This window comes from Myotis myotis, unplaced genomic scaffold (genome assembly GCF_014108235.1).
Source record: "Myotis myotis isolate mMyoMyo1 unplaced genomic scaffold, mMyoMyo1.p scaffold_m19_p_16, whole genome shotgun sequence".
NCBI classification, from domain to species: Eukaryota; Metazoa; Chordata; class Mammalia; order Chiroptera; family Vespertilionidae; genus Myotis; species Myotis myotis.
Window position 1 is genome coordinate 46,716,689 of NW_023416320.1, and position 19,980 is coordinate 46,736,668.

Consider the following 19,980-nt stretch of genomic DNA (forward strand, 5'->3'; position numbering starts at 1 on the left):
CATGCTTCTATGTCTCTGGGTCTATTTTTGATCATCAGTTTGTTTGGTTCATTAGATTCCACATATGAGTGAGATCATGTGATACTTATTTTTCTCTGAATAATACTCTCCAGGTCCATCCATGCTGTTGCAGATGGTAAGAGTTTTCTCTTTTATTGCTGTGTAGAATTCCATTGTGTAAATGTACCAAAGTTTTTTTTATCCTCTCATATGCTGGTGGGCACTTAGGCTGTTTCCAAATCTTAGCTATTGTAAGTTGTGTTGCTATGAACATAGGGTACGTATATTCTTTCTGATGAGTGTTTTGGGTTTCTTAGGGTATATTCCTAGAAGTGTGATCACTAGGTGAAATGGGAGTTCCATTTTTAGTTTTTTAAGAAAAGCCCATGCTGTTTTCCAGAGTGCTACGAGAGATGTCTGAGATTTTGTTGCCTATGGTTTCTTCGAGGACTTTTATGGTTTCATGTCATACATTTAAGTCTTTTTATCCATTTTAAGTTTATTTTTGTGTATGGTGTAAGTTGATGGTCTAGTTTCATTTTTTTGCATGTACCTGTCCAATTTCCCCTACACCATTTCTTAAAGACACTGTCTCTACTCCAAAGTATGCTCTTGCCTTCTTCATCAAATATTCATTGAGCATAGTGGCTTGGTCGATTTCTGCATTCTTTGTTCTGTTCCACTGATCTATATGTCTGTTTTTGTGTCAGTACTAGGCTGTTTTGAGCACAATATCTTTGTAGTATAACTTGATATCTGGTATTGTGATTCCTCCAACTTTGTTCTTCTTTCTCAAGATTGCTTTGACTATTTGGGGTCTTTTTTGGTTCCATATAAATTTTTGGAGTGTTTATTCGAGGTCTGTGAAATATGCTGTTGGTATTTTAATAGAGGTTGCATTGAATCTGTAAATTGCTTTGGGTAATACAGACATTTTAATGATGCTGAGTCTATTCATTCATGAACATGGTATATTTTTCCATTTGTTTATATCTTTCTCTATCATCCTGTAGTTTTTGGAGTACAGGTCTTCTACCTTCTTGGCTAAGTTTATTCCTAAGTATCTTAATTTTTTTTGTTGCAATGGTAAATAGAATTTTTTAAAAAAATTTTCTCTTTCTGAGAGTTCACTAATCCTATATAATAAAAGCCTAATATGCAAATCGACCAAACGATGGAATGACCAGTGGAACGATCAGTCGCTATGATGCGCACTGATCACCAGGGGGCAGATGCTCAACGCAGAAGCTGCCCCCAGCCCACAGGCCCCAGGACAGCCAAAGTAGGTGCTAGCGGAGTCCCCCGATTGTCCCACGCGTCACTCCACAGATTGGCCCTGATCGCTGGCCAGGCCTAGGGACCCTACCCATGTACGAATTTCATGCACTGGGCCTCTAGTGGTATATAAAAATGGTATGGATTTTGTATGCTGCTATGTTTCCAACTTCATTTATTAAATCTAGTAGTTTTTTGATGGAGTCTTTAGGGTTTTCTATTTACAGTACCATGTCATCTGTGAATAATGAGAGTTGTACTTCCTCCTTTCCAATTTGGATGCCTTTTGTTTCTTCTTATTGTCTGATCACTATGGCCAGGACTTCTAGTACTATGTTGAAGAAGACTCGTGAAAGAGGGCATCCCTGTCTTGTTCCTGTTCTTAGGAGAAATGATTTTAGTTTTTGCCCATGAAGTATAATGTTGGCTGTAGGTTTGTCATGTGGCCTTTATTATGTTGAAGTATGATCCCTGTATTCCCACTTTGCTGAGAATTTTATAAAAATAGTGTGTTGGAATTTTTCGAATGCTTTTTCTGCATCAATTTATATGATCTATGATTTTTTTAAAAAATACATTTTATTGAATTTTTACAGAGAGGAAGGGAGAGGGATAGAGAGTTAGAAACATCGATGAGAGAGAAACATCGATCAGCTGCCTCCTGCACATCCCCTACTGGGGATATGCCTGCAACCAAGGTACATGCCCTTGACCAGAATTGAACCTGGGACTCTTCAGTCCACAGGCCGATGCTCTATCCACTTAGCCAAACCGGTTAGGGCGATCTATGATTTTTGTCTTGTAGTCCGTTTTGTAGTCTGTAGTTGTCTTATGTGCTGTATCATAGTTATTGATTTGCAAATATTGTATCAGCTTTGCATCCCCGGAATATATTCTACTTGGTCATGATGTATGATCTTTTTATCTTATTTTAATTTATTTTTAAAATATTTATTTCTTTATTGATTTCAAAGAGGAAGGGAAAAGAAGAGAGAGATAGAAACATCAATGATGAGAGAGAATCATTGATCAGCTGCCTCCTGCACACTCCCTACTGGGATCGAGCCTGCAACCCAGGCATGTGTCCTTGGCTGGAATTGAACCTGGCACCCTTCATTTGGCAGGCTGATGCTCTATCCACTTGATCTTTTTAATGTATGATCTTTTTAATGTATTGTTGGATCCAATTTGAGAATATTTTGTTAAGGATTTTAGTGTCTGTGTTCATCAGGGATATTGCCATGTAGTTCTATTTCTTTGTCATGTATTTATCTTATTTTGGCATTAGGGTAATGCTGGCTTCATAGCAAGAGTGTTCCTTCTTCTTGGAATTTTTTTGAATAGTTTGAGGAGGATAGGTGTTAGTTCTTCTTTGAATATTTGGTAAAACTCCCCTATGAATCCATCTGGACCAGGGCTTTTGTTTGCTGGGAGGTCTTTGATTACTGCTTCAATTTCATTAGTAATTATTGGCCTATTCAAGTTTTCTGATTCTTCCTGATTGAGTTTTGAAAGGTGGTAGTTTTCTAGGAATATGTCCATTTTGTCTATTTATTGGAATGAAGTCATTCATAGTATTTTAATATCCTTTGTATTTATGTGGGGTCAGTTGTTACTTCACCTCTTATGTTTCTGACTTTGTTTAGTTGAGTCCTCTCTCTCTGTTTTCTGTTGAATTTGGCTAGAGGTTCATGAATCTTATTAATCCTTCCCAAGAACCAGCTCTTGGTTTATTAATCTTTTGTATTATTTTTTTGGTGTCTGTGTCAGTTATTTTCTTACTGGTCTTTATTATTTCCTTCCTTCTACTTATTCTAGTCTTTTCTTGTTGTTCTCTTTCTAATTCCTTAAGTTGTAGCGTTAGATAACTTATTACCAGTTTTTCTTGTTTTGTTTTTTAGGTTGGCCTGTAGTGTTATAAACTTCCCTCTCATGACTGCTTTCACTGTGTCCCATGGGTTTTGGATTGTTGTGTGTTCATTTGCATTTGTCTCTAAGGTGTCTTTTATTTCTTCTTTGATCTCTTTGGCAACCCATTCATTCTTTAATAGCATGCTATTTAGCCTCCATGTGTTTAATTGTTTTTGAGCATTTTATTGATTTCTAATTTCATGCCATTGTGGTCTGAGAAGATGCTTGATATTATTCAGTCTTCTTGAATTTGTAGAGATTTAGCTTGTGTTCTATCATGTGGTATATCTTTGAAATTGTCCCATGTGCACTTGAGAAGAATGTAATTTTGTAGCTTTGGGGTGGAATGTTCTGAAGATATCAATTAGATCCAATTAGAGTGTCACTTAGGATTGCTGTTTTCTTATTGATTTTTGTCTAGAAGATTTATCCAGTGATGTCAGTGGGGTATTAAAGTCCCCTACTATGATTGTATTGCTATCAATCTCTCCCTTGATATCCTCCAGAAGTTTTTTAAAATATATTTAGATGCTTCTATATTTGGTGCATATATGTGTACCAGAGTTATAGCCTCTTGTTGTATTGATCCATTTAGTATTATGAAGTGGCCTTCCTTATCTCCTGCTTTGGCCTTCACTTTGAGGTCTATTTTGTCAGATATAAGCTACCCAGCTTTTTTTCATTTTCATTAGCATGGAAAATTATTTACATCCTTTCAGTTTTAGTCTGTGTGTGTCTTTTGCTCTAAGGTGTGTGTCTTGTAGACAGCATATATATATGGGTCATATTTTCTTATCAATTCAGCTACCCTATGTGTTTTGATTGGAACATTTAATCTATTTACATTTATGGTTATTATTGACCAGAGGCCCAGTGCATGAAATTCCTGCACTTGAGGGGGGGGGTCCCTCAGCCCATCCTGCGCCCTCCAGCAGTCCAGGACTCCTCAGGGGATGTCCGACTGACAGCTTAGGCCTGCTCCCTAGCGGGTCTAAGCTGTCAGTCAGACCTCCTCAGTACTGCCGTGAAGGCGGGAGAGGCTTCCACCACCACTACTGCATTTGCCAGCCATGAGCCCAGCTTCTGGCTGAGTGGCCCTCTCCCTGTGGGTGCGCACTGACCACCAGGGGGCAGCTCCTGTGTTGAGCGTCTGCCCTCTGGTGGTCAATGCGCATCATAGTGACCGGCTGTTCTGCTTCAGTCGATTTGCATATTAGCTTTTTATTATAAAGGATAGGTACTTGTTTGTTGCCATTTTTATTCTTTATGCCTGTGTTTTTTCTTCTCTTTCTATTCTTCTTACAACAGTCCCTTTAGCATTCCTTGTATTGCTAATTTGGTGATAATAAACTCTTTTAATCTTTTTTGTATGTCTAGCTCCTGATTTCACCTTCAATTTTGAACGATAGCCTTGCTGGATAGAGTAGTCTTGGATTCAGTCCCTTGCTTTTCATCACTTTGTATACTTCATTCCATTCCCTTCTGGCCTGATGTGTTTCTGTTGGGAAATTAGTTGATAGTCTAATGGGAGCTCCCTTGTAGGTAACTTTCTGTCCCTCTCATGCAGCCTTTAATATTCTTTCTTCCTCTTTTACATTTGCCAATTTAATTATGTGTCTTGGTGTAGGTCTTTTTGGATTCATCTTTATTGGGACTCTGTTTCTTGGACTTTTGTGACTTTTTCTTCCCCAAGTCAGGGAAGTTTTCTGTCTTTATATCTTCAAACAGGTTTTCTATTCCTTTCTCAGCTTCTTCTTCTGGCACCCCTATTATGCGGACATTGTTTCATTTCATGTTGTCCCAAAGCTCTCTTAAATTCTCCTCCTGCAGGAGGCAACAGATCAATGATTCTCTCTTGTCACTGATGTTTTTGTCTCTGTCTCTCTCCCTTCTTCTCTGAAATCAATAAACATATATTTTTTTAAAAATTCAAAGGACCAGAATAGACACTTCTCCAATGAGGACATACCATTGGCCAATAGACTTGTGAAAAAATGCTCAGTGTCACTATTCATCAGAGAGATGTCAATTAAAAGTACACTGTGGTATCACCTCACACCTGCCAGAATGGCTACCATCAATAAATCAACAAACATCAAGTGCTGGTGAGAATGTGGAGGGAAAGGAACCCTAATATACTGCTGGTTGTAATGCAGACTGGTGCAGTCTCTGTGGAAAACAATTTGGAGTTTCCTCAAAAAAGTTAAAAATGTAACTACCATTTGACCTAGCAGTCCCACTTCTGGGAATATATTATAAGAAACCCAAAACACCAATCAGAAAGAATACGTGCACTTCTATGATCATAGCAGCTTTATTTACAACTAGGGGCCCAGTGCACAAATTCCTGCACCTTGAACTGTGGGCCACAAGGCTACAGTGGACACAGGGGTGGGTCTTGACTCAACCTCTGTGCCCCCGCCCGACCCCTCCCACCACAGCCCCAGGTCCCCTGTCTGCTGGCAGCCCTGCTCCCACTGCTGCCACTCCCACGCGCTGATGGCGCTGGTCCCTCTCATACCCACTGATGGCATGGAGCGATTGGGGCCAGTGCCAGCAGTGGATGCAAGCAGCAGCTGCTGTCCCGATCGCCCCTCAGGAGCAGGGGGAGGTGGAGAAGCCCTCAGGGGCGATAGGGGCTGGCAGCCACCACTCGCACCTGCTGACAGTGCCAAGCGATTGGAGCCAGCGCCGGGCGCTAGCAGAGGGTGCGAGTGGCGGCTCTAGTGCTGGCAGTGGGTGCAAGCGGGGCCGGCACCAGCAGCAGGTGTGAGTGCCAGGCAGGACCGTGGTGCGCAGGAGCAAAGAATTTTCAGTAACTACCAGAGGCTCGCCCCTATGACAGTGACTGGCACTTCGCCTTGGTCTGGCATCCCCGTTCACCTGTTCCACCATCCCGCCATGGCTGACGCCTGCCATGTTCCGTGCACACCCACCTGGTGTTCAGTGCATGTAATATCGACCGGTTGTTCAGTTGTTCCACCGTTTGGTCTATTTGCATATTAGGGTTTTATATATATAGATAGCTAAGATCTGTAAACAGCCCAAGTGCCCATCAGCAGATGAGTGGATAAAAAAGCTGTGGTACATACACATCGTGGAATACTATGCAGCTGTAAAGAAAAAAGGATCTCTTACCCTTTATGACAGCATGGAGCAACCTGGAAAGTATTATGCTAAGTAAATTAAGTCAATCAGGGACAGAGAAGTATCACATGATCCCACTTATTTGTGGAATCAATGAACAAAGTAAGTCCAGAGACAAGGATGCATGGAACTGACTGATAGATCTCAGAGGAGAGGGTAGTGAGGGGGACTGGGAAGAAATAACCAGAGAACATATATGTATGTATGCATAGTCAGTGGATACATACAGTAGGCCTGGGGTGGGGCGGGTGTTTGGTAGAGGGGACTTAGGGGTAAGTAGGGAACATCTGTCTGTAATACTGTCAACTGTAAAAAAAAAAAAGAAAAAAATCTGAGCTGCACCATGGCCATAACTACCCATTTCAAACCATCCTAAATGGATGCTAGAGTTTTCCAAAAGCAGCAAAACGCCTTGATTCAAGAACATTAATCAATTATGTTTAAGTGCCTACACCACATAAATACAGGGCTTGGGACACAAAACTCTTCAAAAAGTAACAGTGAGTGAGAGAACTAAAATAATTACTTGGCACTGATCAGATTAAGATTAAGAAGAGGATATGAAAGCAGGAAATTGTATTTAATGTATAAATTCCTGTGAACTGATACTACTAAAACAGAACATTTCACATTGCAAATTTAGAATCCTGCTATTCTTATTTAATTGAAGAGAGTAGATAGGATGAGAAAGAGAGAGGGAAAAGGAGAAAGTAACTTTAGTAAAGATAGCAGGCAGGGATGTAAAATACAGCATAGAGAATGTAGTCAATAATCTATAATAATAAAAGCATAATACACTAATTAGACCAGACAGCCGAACATCCTTCCGGATGTCCTTCTGGACGTCTTTCCGGACAAAGCCACAGTGGCTGCAAAGGTTGAGGGCAGGCTGGGGGCGGTGCCTTCTCCTGATGGGCCTGGTCGCCTCCCGCAGAGGCAGGCCAGACTGCGGCTTAGGCCCTGTCCCCGGGGGGAGTAGGCCTAAGCCGTCAGTAGGATATCCCCTTAGGGCTCCTGAACTGTGAGAGGGGGCAGGCTGGGATGAGGGCTCCCCCCTCCCCAGTCCATGAATTTTCGTGCACCGGGCCTCTAGTAGTGTAATAATTATGGTGTCAGATGGGTAGTAGACTTACATTAATTACATAAATGTCTAACCACTATGTTGTGCGCATGAAACTAATATATTATTGTATGTTAAATGTAACTGAAAAATAAAAAAAAATGTAAGAAGATAGGAAGGAAATAAAAATTTGACATTGTGATTATACAGATTTAGAAATGTAAAGGCAAAAAGCAGAAGGAAGGTCAAATTACGGTTTTATTCTTTTCCATGCATCATTAAATAACAGCTGGGTGCATTCCAAAGACTAGAGCCTTTATTGTTAGTAATAAAATTCACAACAAAGTATGTTTCTTCAGAGATGAGATTGTTTTTCAGAGAGTAGATCAGAAAGGAAGTAGAGTTCTAAAAAAAAACTTATGCTGTCTGGCAAATGGGATACCTCAAATACATAATTCAAATAAAGAAATCTGTAATTCTAAAAAAAAATAAATTAAGAGAAATAAGAGTGTTTTCTTAATCTGAACTGGAAGTGAGATGAAGCAAGTTTTTAGTCACACTTAATGTTAGCCCTGTTTCCAAGAGTTATGGGGCTTGAGAACAGCTGATGTGAACTTTTTTCTGTACTTCCCAGGCCAGATGGCGACTACGTATCTTCACTCAACGGTGGAAACATGAAAGGCTTTGAAGGAAGTTCCTTACCCAAATTCTGCCACGAGTGTGGGACTAAGTACCCTGTGGAATGGGCCAAGTTTTGCTGTGAATGTGGCATTCGAAGAATAGTTCTGTGAACAAAACCCCAAACGAAAGAGCGAAGTCCAGAGTTTGATGACTGTTACTGCTTCCAGCCAGAGCACTTCCTCTAGTTATTTTGTGCTAAAATTGATACACTTTTTTCCAGCAATTTTTGGAACATAATCCCCTTGCTATATAATGTGTGGGGTGTGTGTGTATATATGTGTACATATACTGTATATAATAAATACCTATTATTCCAAACTGTGCCAGTCAAGAAAATACTCATCTGTTGGAAAATGATTTCAAGTGGAATCGTTAACTTAGGTGTTACTCTTCTGTTGTTGTGAAAACACATCAAGTACAAATCCTCGAACTCTAGTGCTTAGCCCTTCAGGCTTTAGGATGATCATTACTTTGAGCAAAAAATCAGAATAAACATTTTATTACTGGTGCCTATTTTCAGACAGTCTCTGCGATAGTTGGATGGGATGCTTGGAGTTTTGGAATTGAGAATATTTTTAGTTGCAATTAGTTATGTGAGGTCATTTTGCAGTAGTTCTCTTCAACAGTTTTATAAATTTTTTTTAAAAGAAAAAATAAGTTCTGTGTTACCCTTTACTCAGTGTATGATGATATAATTTAAATATTTTTACTCATTCTCTCAAAATGTAATTATGCAATTTCCTTTTTGGAGACACAGGCTAAAAATACAAATCTTATTCTAGTTATAACTGAAATTTTCACCTCTGTGTCTGCATCTTCAAATTTCAGTTATTTTCTTTCTTTTCTATAACCTAATGTCTAATGAGTAGTTTTATTATTATTTGTATTAATTATTATGTTTTAATCCTCACCCATTTTTCCATTGATTTTTTTTTTTAAGGGAATGAAAGGGAGAGAGAAGAGACAGAAACACTGATGTGAGAGAGACACATCGGTTGTTTGCTTCCTGCACACCCCAACAGGGCCAGCAGCCTGCATCTGAAGCATGTGCCCTTGACTGGAATTGAACCTGGGACCCTTCAGTCCACAGGCTGAGGCTCTATCCACTGCACTAAACTGGCTAGGGCTATGGAATAGTTTTAATTTACTACTACATTTTTGCAAAGTTTGAAAATGTAATTAATAAGAGATGCAAAAATTTTCTTCAAATTCACGTTTATTTCTATGCATCAGAATGTAGAATAAATTACTTTAGTGGATTTTAAAACAAACCACCTCACCAAATAAGTAATAATTTTGGTAATAATTATCAGTGGAGGGCATGCAGGTAAAAGAATTTGAATTGTAGTCTCTTGAAGTATAGTTAGATGTAGTTATGAGTAGGTTAAGAGAATATCTAAGTTTTCCTACTCACATTTTCTTTTTAGTTTTTCATGTTGAAATACCATTCACATCACAATAAAAGCCACTGAAAATGTATTGCTTTGCATACCTGACTTATGTAATTAAGCATTCACAAAAATTTAATTATCCTTCTTTACTTTGGCTAAAATACATCATGTAATCATTGTCACGCTCAGTGTAGCGTAGTATGTAGTAGTAAGTCTCTTTGCTTGTGTAGCCATACTCAGTGATTCAGTAGTAATTTCTGTTGAATCAAGCCTAACAACTCTATTGTAAATATTTAAGCAAATCTTTTATAGGCAGTTCCTAGCTTATTGTTTTTGATTCTGTTAAACTATAAGGATCAATGTAGAAATTCGTGGCTTATCCAGTTTCCTGAAATTTATTTATGCTTATACTTTATAATATTATTCATAAGTTGTTCTTTTCATTCAGGCAGGGGGTATAAACTTAATGTAATGGGAATTGTCATTTTACTTACATTAGAGTTTCAACCCTGAATTTTTATTAATTTATTTCTGGTTGTCTTTATTCAGTTATGTTGGTCAAAAGAGTTTCATGAATTATGAAACATGTTATGACAATATTTAAATATGTTTTTATATTACTTGCATATGTCATTTTCACATTGATTTGTCATGCATTAGTTTGGTTTTTAAGAAATTTTCCTAGATCTATGCATCATTTATTTTTATTTATTCTCACAAGCATTTGCCAGTGTGGTAGAATTTAAAAGATTGTAAGCTTAAATTAAAACATAAAAATTTCTTACACATTATTTTTAAAGTTATTAGCTTGAAAAATAAGATTATTATAATTGCTGTTGTCTCCTGTTCATTCTATGGGTTTTATTACAAATAAGTTTTCATTTTTGCACCTATTCAATAAAGACATGAAGCAAAAAAATTGCTAGTTGGTTTTCATTGATGTCTTATCTTTTAGCCAGACGTAGGTAGAAAGATAGGAAGACAAAGAAACAAAGAAAATCTTTGAAGTCAAAATGTAAGAGTTTTAAAAGAGTTTTAAAAATGAGCAGATTTTTGTGGCCATTAGCTGTCAAAGAAATTATTACTATTTTATTGAAGTGTTTTTGACCTTAAAGGTTTGTCACAGATTAAGGTATTGAAACATTCTCTTCATAGCCAATAAAATCTAGCAATTGAAAACATTTAGTGAAGTCCAGGTTAAAACACATTGAGTATTTCTAATTAGGTAACACACAATTGAATGGCAAACGTATTCATCTGTGATGAATACTTACTAACTTAGAGTTTAATTTAGACCATCATGCTTAAAATTATAACAGGAGTTACCTCCAGTGAAAACATCAGATTAGACATGTTTAATTCGTACTCAGTTTTCTGTAGGCTAGAAGTGAATATTGTTACCATGAGTAGAGAGGCTCAGGGAATGAAAAAAGTGATAGAACTCCTGTCTATTTGCATTGCAGGTGTAGGTATTTTATATGGTTAAGTATATTTTTAGTACTGAGATAGAAGATAGGCTGATTTTCCAACTGTCTGCATTATTTAATAGGGCAGTGGAGAGTCATTAAAGCGGAGTTAATGATAGCCACACTCATTTTTAGTTTCACTTTAACTTTTTTTTTTTCAATTGTTACTGTCGATTCTCAATGATTACATACAGTGGCTGTAAAACTGTATGTGGATTGGTTTTTATTTTGCCGCTAGGGGGTGCTTTAGGCTAATATTACCAGCCCTCCATCATTTTAAAAGCTCCTCAGCAACATAAGCATGAATATCTGAGTGGGGATGGGAGCATGGAATTACAGAGATTTGTAAGAGAGAGAGGTTTTTGGATTTCATAACCCATCTGTTGATTTCTTAGAAACCTAGTCTAGCTCATTTTGGGCACCAGCGTGCTTATAATTGATAGAAGTATTTAATATTTACCTTAAATTTTGTTAGCAATTATATATCTCTAATGTATTACTCATGCACATGACCAAATATTCCTTGTTCTATTACTTTAATATTTTATCTTAGTTGTACAGTTGTGTAATCTTTAAAATAAGACCTTTTTTCCAATCATCTGGCCTAACTTTAACATGTGACAGTGACATCAATTTAAATAGGAGGTAAAACGCTTAGCCTAATGTAACATGCACAAAACTAAAGCTTCATATACACTTAAAATATGTTATATATGGTCTTCCTTCTATGAAGTATTAAGAGAAATAAGATGTGATTAATTTCTGTCCTAAAGTTGATCATTTATTTGGAGAAGTTGGTAGATATACAGACAACTACAACTTGGGACAAGCAAGGATTTATTTTAATAGAATTTTCTATATTGTAAAAGCAAGAACAAAATATTGCAGAAGTGTTGAAAATGCAGCTTTCTTATCACAAGTTAGACAGCCAACCATTCCATTTTCTGTTTTTCTTCCCTGTCCCAGTGCTCGGGAGGAGACCGGAGGGCTGTGAGCGAGAGCCGTACTAACCACCTTCGGAGGGAAAGGCAAGTGGCCATGGAAAGGATGCGTGTGTGGTGGGTCCACGAGAGCTGCAAAACGCGGCTGACTTCCAGTGTCCTGGTGACTCAGAAAAAGTGCCTTTGCATAAAAGTTACCGATGACACATCAGTTCACTCTATCTCACATAACCCTTCCCTTTTCCCTTCCCTTTTCTCTATTTGCCCAAGCACCTCACTTTCCATCCTATTGTGAATTTGCAGCAATGAGGCTGGGAATAGGAGGTTGCCAGGATTGCTGAGTGTACTCCACAGAGAAGTGCTGATTTTATTCATCAAACCAGCAGTCTTATAAAGAAACTGAAAACTGCCACGGGGCATGAAGATGAAAGACCTTATATGCTGACAGAAATAGAAATTGATAATACATTTTTAAAAGTTGACTAAATTTACTTTAATATAAAAGCTTTAAAAATATTCATGCTTCATAACCTAGTCATCCTATATAATAAAACTTTAATATGCAAATTGACCAAACCGCAGAATGACCGGTCCCTATGATGCACACTGACCACCAGGGGGCAGATGCTCAATACAGGAGCTGCCCCCTGGTGGTCAGTGTGCTCCCCACCACTCAGCCAGAAGCCAGGCTCATGGCTGGTGAGCGCAGCGGTGGTGGTGGAAGCCTCCCCTGCCTCTGTGGCAGTGCTAAGGATGTCCGACTAAAAGCCATCAGTCAGACATCCCCGGAGGGGTCCTGGACTGTGAGAGGGCACAGGCTGGGTTGAGGGACCCCTCCCACCCCAAGTGCACAAATGTGCACTGGGCCTCTAGTTTTATTTATAAGATATATACTTCTTGATGGAATAATTGGAAGTATGGAAAAATATTTAGCAGAACCCGTTTAATAATACTATCATTGGCCCCGTGTACGTTCTTGGTAATAAGGTATTAAAGGTTATGTGTTCAGTGAAAGAGACCAAATAGTAGGGCAATATTAAAAATCTCGCCTTAAAAAAATCCTGTTGGCTCACTAGTCATTAGGGAAATGCAAATTGAAATCACAATGAGATATCACCTGGTGCTTGTTAGAATGGCCATCATAAAAAAGATAAGAGGTAACAGATGTTGGTGAGGAGGTGGAGAAAAGGTACCCCACGTGCACAGTTGGTGGGACTGTAAATCAGTTCAGCCACTATGAAAAACAGTATGGAAGAGCTTAAAAAATTAAAAACCACTACCATATGATCCAGAAATTCCACTTCCAGGAATATATCCAAAGCACTAACTCAAAATGATAACTACCTCCATATTCATAGCAGCATTGTTCACAATAGCCAAGGCATGGGAAAAATCTAAGTTTCTTTTAGTGGATGAATTATTCAGCCATAAAAATGAGGAAATCCTACCATTTGTGGCAACATGGATGGACTTTGAAGACATTATGTTAAGTAAAATAAGTCAGAGAAAGACAAATATTGTATGATCTCACATGTGGAACCTAAAAATAAAAGCTTGTATTAAAAGACACCAGACACAGCCCTGGCTGGTTTGGCTCAGTGGATAGAGTGTCGGCCTGCGGACTAAAGGGTCCTGTGTTCAATTTCGGTCAAGGGCACATGCCCGGGCTGTAGACTTGATCCCCAGTAGGGGGTGTGCAGGAGTCAGCCAGTCAATGATTCTCTCATCACTGATGTTTCTATCTCTCCCTCTCCCTTCCTCTCTGAAATCAATAAAAATGTATTAAAAAAAAAAGACACCAGACACAGAGGATAGGGGGAGGGAGACGCTGGAGGCAGGTGGTCAAAAGGTACAAAGGTCCAGTTATAAGATAACTAAATCCCAGGGATGTACAACATGATGACTATAGCTAACATTGCTGTACGCAACACAGGAAAATTGTTAAGAGTAAGTCCTATAAGTTCTCATCATAAAGAGAAAACAGTTTTTTTCTTTCTTTTCTTTTTATTATATGAGAATATGATGTTAGCTGACCTTATCGTGTTAATCATTTCACAATATCTGTAAAACAAATCATCATATCGGATACCTTAAACATATACAGTGATGCATGTCAAATATTTCCCAATAAAACTGGGAAAAAAGTTCTGTTGAGATTAAGTGAATCTGACAGTGTTAATACACAGGTCATTTATTATCAAAGGAGAAATGTTATCCAAAGCAAGTAATTTGTTCGTAATACTGTATGAAAATATTTTTATATACAGATATAGTGTCAAAATTAAATATACACACTCTATTAATTAAAAGGCAACATATATTATTCTCTTAAAAATATACTTCCCAAATTGCAAACTCATTTAGACAAGTTTTATTACATGTAAATGACAGAAGAAACTCGGTACTATGGCTTAGCAGCCTTAAAACAGGTGACTTCCTATTTTGTGAAATTATTCTTTGTTTTCATTTTAGGACATTTGCTATGCCATCTACTGGAGGCAATGTGCTACACAGTCACACGCCTCTGAAAGCATCTTGGACTCCTTTACGTTTCTGCTTTAAGATACATGACTTGTTCTCTTGGGCATTATCCATACCTCACTGTCAACTCTGCCAGAAGATGACACTGTCCACACTCATTGCATTATACTGATGCATAGTAGGCCATAAAGAAATAAAGCAAAGCTAATTTTTAATCCTTGTAACCTTTATATACACCACAGATTTTACATGTCTCCTGAACATTTTTAACAGGTCTAAAAAGGATTATTGCAGCTAATACCTTACATGGATCGTCTTACAAAAATCAGCCCCAAATTAACACCAGCTGACGCATGTGCACACACATAGGAAATAGTCCGTTGATTGCAGCGTTCGGTTCCATTGCTTGTGTCCTTCTAGTACCACAGCATGTATTTCTCAATTGCTCTAACCCATTTTTACCAGGTGCATTCAGTAATTTCTGGGAGGCGTTCTACCCCGGAAAATTGCACGAGCAGTTCAATTCTTGAGGGATGCAACTAAAGTTCACGTCTTTATATTGTCACGCCATACGTTTCAATGTTCTTTAGTGCCACTCAAAATTTTATTCCAGCAAGTTTTTATCTTTTCTAGTAGTATCATGAGGAAACACATTTCATCCTGTTTTTTCTGTCCCTTCGAAGATTTTTTCTCTTCCTACAGAAATATGCAAAAAAAGTTTTAAGTTCACATTTTTATAAAAATACATGTTTTCAAATATTCAATCTTTAATTTCCACCATCTTAGGTTCTACTGAAAATTCTGTCATGGGAAAGGAGAATCTTGCATCATACTTTAAACCTGTGATTTCTAACTCTAGTTGGGATGATATGTAGGAAATTCAATGTTGTTGTGGTTTAAGATTTAGAATTCATTAAAGAGCGATGCCTGGTGGCTACAACAGGACAAGAATGCTATTTAAATTTTTGTGAGAAAGGTATTTGTAAATTAATTAGGTTTTTTAATATGGGAAAACATATTTTTGTGTGGAAGTAATAGTTAGCACTGAAAACAGGCAGCGTATTTTAGCAAAGATGATGACTAAGGATCTACCTGAGTGAGCATGTGCCCGAAGGTCCACCCTACCATCGGTCTGCACCCACCTCATGAGCTAACTGTAATTTGTTGATGAAAATCCTACAGTTTCCTGTCCAGCCTCTGGAGAGCAGAGAAAGAGGTACCTCCCATGGAAGAGAGGAGCAAGGAGCAGCCTTGCTGATACTCTTACCCTCCCATGAGCCACTGGAAGTGGGGCTGGGACAGGGCAGGGAACCTTCCTGAGATTACAACCAGTCATTGGGTATTTTATAGATCAGATGTTGTGCTTCACATTCTTTCATTGCATCTACTTGACTCTATGAAATTGCTGATTTTGCCTCCTTTCACAGATGAGGGAAGAGCCGCAAGGAGGGTAAATAAGCCGCTATGGTCACATGTCAGGTAAGTATAATGACTGGGTCTTAAGCTCAGTTGTTCTATTTTTAGTTAAGGCACAGATTTGGGTCTCTTTTAGGTGTGTGTTGAATAACATTAACACACGGCCTTGAAATATCCATTAAAAATATTAGACAACAGATATCAAAGATAATTATGAAGGAGAATTTCTCATAGATTTTTTAGTGAGGGTCCCAGGACATATTTAAAGAGTACATGTTTGAGTTTATGTAACCAAGCAGATGGGAAATACATGGATGTGAGAATTTCATGACTTTTCTTCAGAGACCAAGAGTGAACATTCATTAAAAAGACATAAGCGAAGAACCATTTTATTTCTGTAATCCTGAGAACACAGATGGTATCTCCCTTCTATATCTTTCCCAGTTTTTCTTGTCTGGTGTTGTTCTCATGTCCTTTCTTTTTTAAAAATTACATTTATTGGGGTAGACATTGGTTAATAAGATTATGTAGGTTTCAAGTGTATGTTTCTATGATGCATTGCGTGCCCACCACCCATGTGTTCTTACCCAGAAGCCCTCAGTGTGTTTAAATCGCTCATGTGTTCATTTCAACTCTGCTAGTTCAAGTGGGATTCCTAGGCTTCCTGAGCCCCAGGTAAGCAAGCTAGCCCCCTTCTCTAAAAGGAGCACGGGATTTTCATGCTCCCATGTATCTATTGCTCAAGTGACATCCTATCTAATAATACACAAACGTGGTAATTGACTGTACCTTTGCTACACCTCTCATTGGCTCATCAGGGAGATATGCAAATTAACCACCAACAAAGATGGCGGTTAATTTGCATACATAGGCGCGAAGCGGCGGAGCGAAGGCTTGAAGGCGGCTCTGGCCCGAGCAGTGAAGGCTTGAAGGCAGCTCTGGCCGGAGCAAAGGCCTGGGTCCCGGGTGCCGGAGGAAAACCAGTGCCAGCAGCCAGGGAAGGGAAGGCCTATTGCATGAATCTTTTTGTGCAACAGGCCTCTAGTTATAATAATAATGGAAATATGAAAGGAGAACCCATCACTCTTATGAACCAGGTGCATCCATTTTTACATGTCCTTTCCTAATTAATATTGATATCAATTTAATGTTTAATCAAATTTCATTATCCTGAGTTTTTCATTCATATTTATTTTTATATTGCTATATAATTTTGTGCAATAGTATCTGTTAGTATAAATATTTAATACTAGAGGCCTGGTGCTTGACATTTGTGCACTGGAGGGGTGGGTCCCTCAGCCTGGCCTGTGCCCTCTTGCAGTCCGGGACCCTTTGGGGGAATGTCTGCCTGCCATGGAGGCAGGAGAGGCTCCCGCCACTGCTGCTGTGCTCACCAGCCATCAGCCTGGCTTCTGGTTGAGTGGCGCTCCTGCTGTGGGAGTGCACTGACCACCAGGGTGCAGCTCCTGCATTGAGCATCTGCCCCCTGGTAGTCAGTGTGCATCATAGCGACCGGTCATCCCACCATTCGGTCTATTTGTATATTAGCCTTTTATTATATAGGATAAGTAATATAAAGATGATCTATAAATGTAGAATATTCACATATACCTATAGTATATATTGTATACTCTGTACTAATAAAATAGGTATAAAATAGGTTCTCATGTTAAATTTTTATTTCTTTACTAAGGAATAAGGATGGCTTTTTTTCTTCATATGCTTGTTTTCTAGTTTACTTTCTCCTATATACTTAATTCATGTTTATTACCTAGTGATGTTTCAATTTTGTTGCTTTCTAAAAAAAAAAATCAATGCTCTGATATTTCCCCTAGCTTCTTTTACTTTAAAATAGTGGTTTGGATGGTGGGCACATGATGCTATATTGAAATTTTGTAACATGAAACCCTACACATGAAACCTATATGTTCATGTTGACCAATGTCAACCCAATAAAATAAAAAAAAATGATATAAAGTTAAATAAAATAGTATTTTTTAAAGAAAAAAACAGTTTAAAGGGATGCAATTTCAAAGAAGTACCTTCGTGCTACTTTTAATAACATTATAAAATATTTTCAAAACCAACTATAAAAAAGAAAATTCAGAGAGAAACATTAAGAAATTAAGTTAAATAAAAAACTGATAAAGGAAGAAAATTATACAATTATTCTCACCAAATTCTTAGTGGGTTGGACTTCACCCAAGGAAGGTTGTTTTTTTTCTTTATCCTTAAAAACAAAATTACATTTACAACATTGAATATTAATTCTTTATTGCTTCTCCCATTAATGTTATTGCTAATTTTTGTATATTACTCTCAGCTCATCTAATCTTTTTGAGAATCTACTTTCAATTATTTGTTGTTAGCAGATACTCATTTTATTTAGAAGTAGAATACAGGCATACCTCGTTTTATTATGCGTTACTTTATTGCACTCCCCATATAATTGCATGGTGTGTTTTTTATTTTTTTTCATTTTACAAATTGAAGGTTTGTGGCCACCCTGCATTGAGCAAGTCTATCAGCGCCATTTTTCCAACATTAGTTTACTTTGTATCTCTGTGTCACATTTTGGTAATTCTCTCAATATTTCAAGCTTTTCCATTATTATATTTGTTATGGTGATCTGTTATCAGTGATCTTTGATGTTACTATTGCAATTGTTGTGGGGCGCCATGAACTGTACCCATATAAAATGGTGAACTTGACTGATAAATACTGTGTCCTGACCAGCCATTCCTCTATCTCACTCCCTCTCCCTGGGCCTCCTCATCCCCTGAGACACAATTAATAACCCTACAATGGCCGCTAAGAGTTCAAGTGAAAGGAAGAGTTGCTTATCTCACTTTAAATCAAAAGATAGAAATGACTAAGCTTAGGGAGGAAGGCATGTTGAAAGCCAAGTGGGTTGAAAGCTAGGCCTCTTGCTCCAAAGTTAGCCAAATTGTGAAAGCAATAGGAATGTCCTTGAAGGAAATTAAAATGCTTACTCCAGTGAACTGATGAATGATAAGAAAGCCAAACAGCCTTATTGCTGATCTGGAGAAAGTTTTGGTGGTCTGGATAGAGGGTCAAGCCACAACATTCCCTCAAGCCAGAGTCTAATCCAGAGCAAGGCCCTAACTCTTCAATCCTATGAAGGCTGAGAGGTGAGGAGGCTGCAGAAGGAAATTCTGAAGCTGCAGAGGTTGGTTTATGAGGTTAAGGAAAGAAGTCCTCTCCATAACATAAAGTGCAAGGTGAAGCAGCGAATGCTGGTGTAGAAGCTGCAGCAAGCTAGGCAGAAGATCTAGCTCAGATAATTACCGAAGATGCTGCATGAAACAACAGATTTCAATGTGGATGAAACACACTCATTTGGAAGAAGATGACAACTAGGACTTCCACAGCTAGAGAGGAAAAGCCAATGCTTGGCTTCAGAGTTTCAAAGGCTGACTCTCTTGTTAGGGGCTAATGCCGCTGGTTGACTTTAAGTTGAAGCCAGTGCTCAGCTTCCATTCTGAAAATCCTAGGGCCCTTAAGAATTACGTTCAATCTACTCTGCCTGTGTTCTTTAAATGCAGCAAAGCCCGGGTGACAGCACATCGGTTCACAACACGGTTTGCTGAATATTTTAAGCCAATTGTTAGGACTTACTGCTCAGGAAAAAAGATTCCCTTTGAAATACTACTGCTCATGGACAATGCACCTGGCCATCCAAGAGCTCTGATGGAACTAGACAACAAGTTTAATGTTGTTTTCATACCTGTTAACATCCATTCTGCAGTCCATGGAACAAGGAGTAATTTCAACTTGCAAGTCTTATTATTTAAGAAATACCTGTCAAGCCCTAACTGGTTTGGCTCAGTGGATTGAGCGTCGGCCTGCAGACTGAAGGGTCCCAGGTTAGATTCCGGTCAAGGGCATGTACCTTGGTTGCAGGCATATCCCCAGTAGGAAGTGTGCAGGAGGCAGCTGATAGATGTTTCTCTCCCATCGACGTTTCTAACTCTTTATCCTTCTCCCTTCCTCTCTGTAAAAAAATCAATAAAATATATTTTTTTAAAAAAGAGAAATACCTGTCAAAAGGCTGTAGCTGCCATAGATAGTGATTCCTCTGATGGATCTGGGCAAAGTAAATGGAAAACCTGGAAAAGGATTCACCATTCCAGATGCCAGTAAGAACATTCATGACTCATGGGACAAGGTCAAAATATCGACATTAACAG

The 19,980-nt window shown here is 38.4% G+C and overlaps 2 protein-coding genes across 10 annotated transcripts in view; one reads left to right on the forward strand and one right to left on the reverse strand.

Annotated features, from left to right (window-relative positions):
* Positions 1-12,071, forward strand: part of ZC2HC1A (zinc finger C2HC-type containing 1A) — a 59,972-nt gene extending 47,901 nt beyond the window's left edge. For 3 of the 5 annotated variants that reach the window (XM_036338748.1, XM_036338752.1, XM_036338749.1), the window contains one exon: positions 8,028-8,983. In XM_036338748.1, coding sequence (XP_036194641.1) covers positions 8,028-8,184 — 157 coding nt within the window. In that variant the 3' untranslated portion in view covers positions 8,185-8,983. Of the gene's footprint in view, positions 1-5,121; positions 5,292-8,027; positions 8,984-11,897 lie in introns of those variants that run through there. The other 2 variants (XR_004972559.1, XM_036338750.1) reach the window with 2 other exon arrangements.
* Positions 12,072-14,033: 1,962 nt separating this feature from the next.
* Positions 14,034-19,980, reverse strand: part of IL7 (interleukin 7) — a 63,368-nt gene continuing 57,421 nt past the window's right edge. For 3 of the 5 annotated variants that reach the window (XM_036338754.1, XM_036338756.1, XM_036338753.1), the window contains 3 exons: positions 19,683-19,784; positions 17,946-17,999; positions 14,034-15,049 (listed from right to left, as the gene is read on the reverse strand). In XM_036338754.1, coding sequence (XP_036194647.1) covers positions 14,930-15,049; positions 17,946-17,999; positions 19,683-19,784 — 276 coding nt within the window. In that variant the 3' untranslated portion in view covers positions 14,034-14,929. The remainder of the gene's footprint in view (positions 15,050-17,945; positions 18,000-19,682; positions 19,785-19,980) is intronic. The other 2 variants (XM_036338757.1, XM_036338755.1) reach the window with 1 other exon arrangement.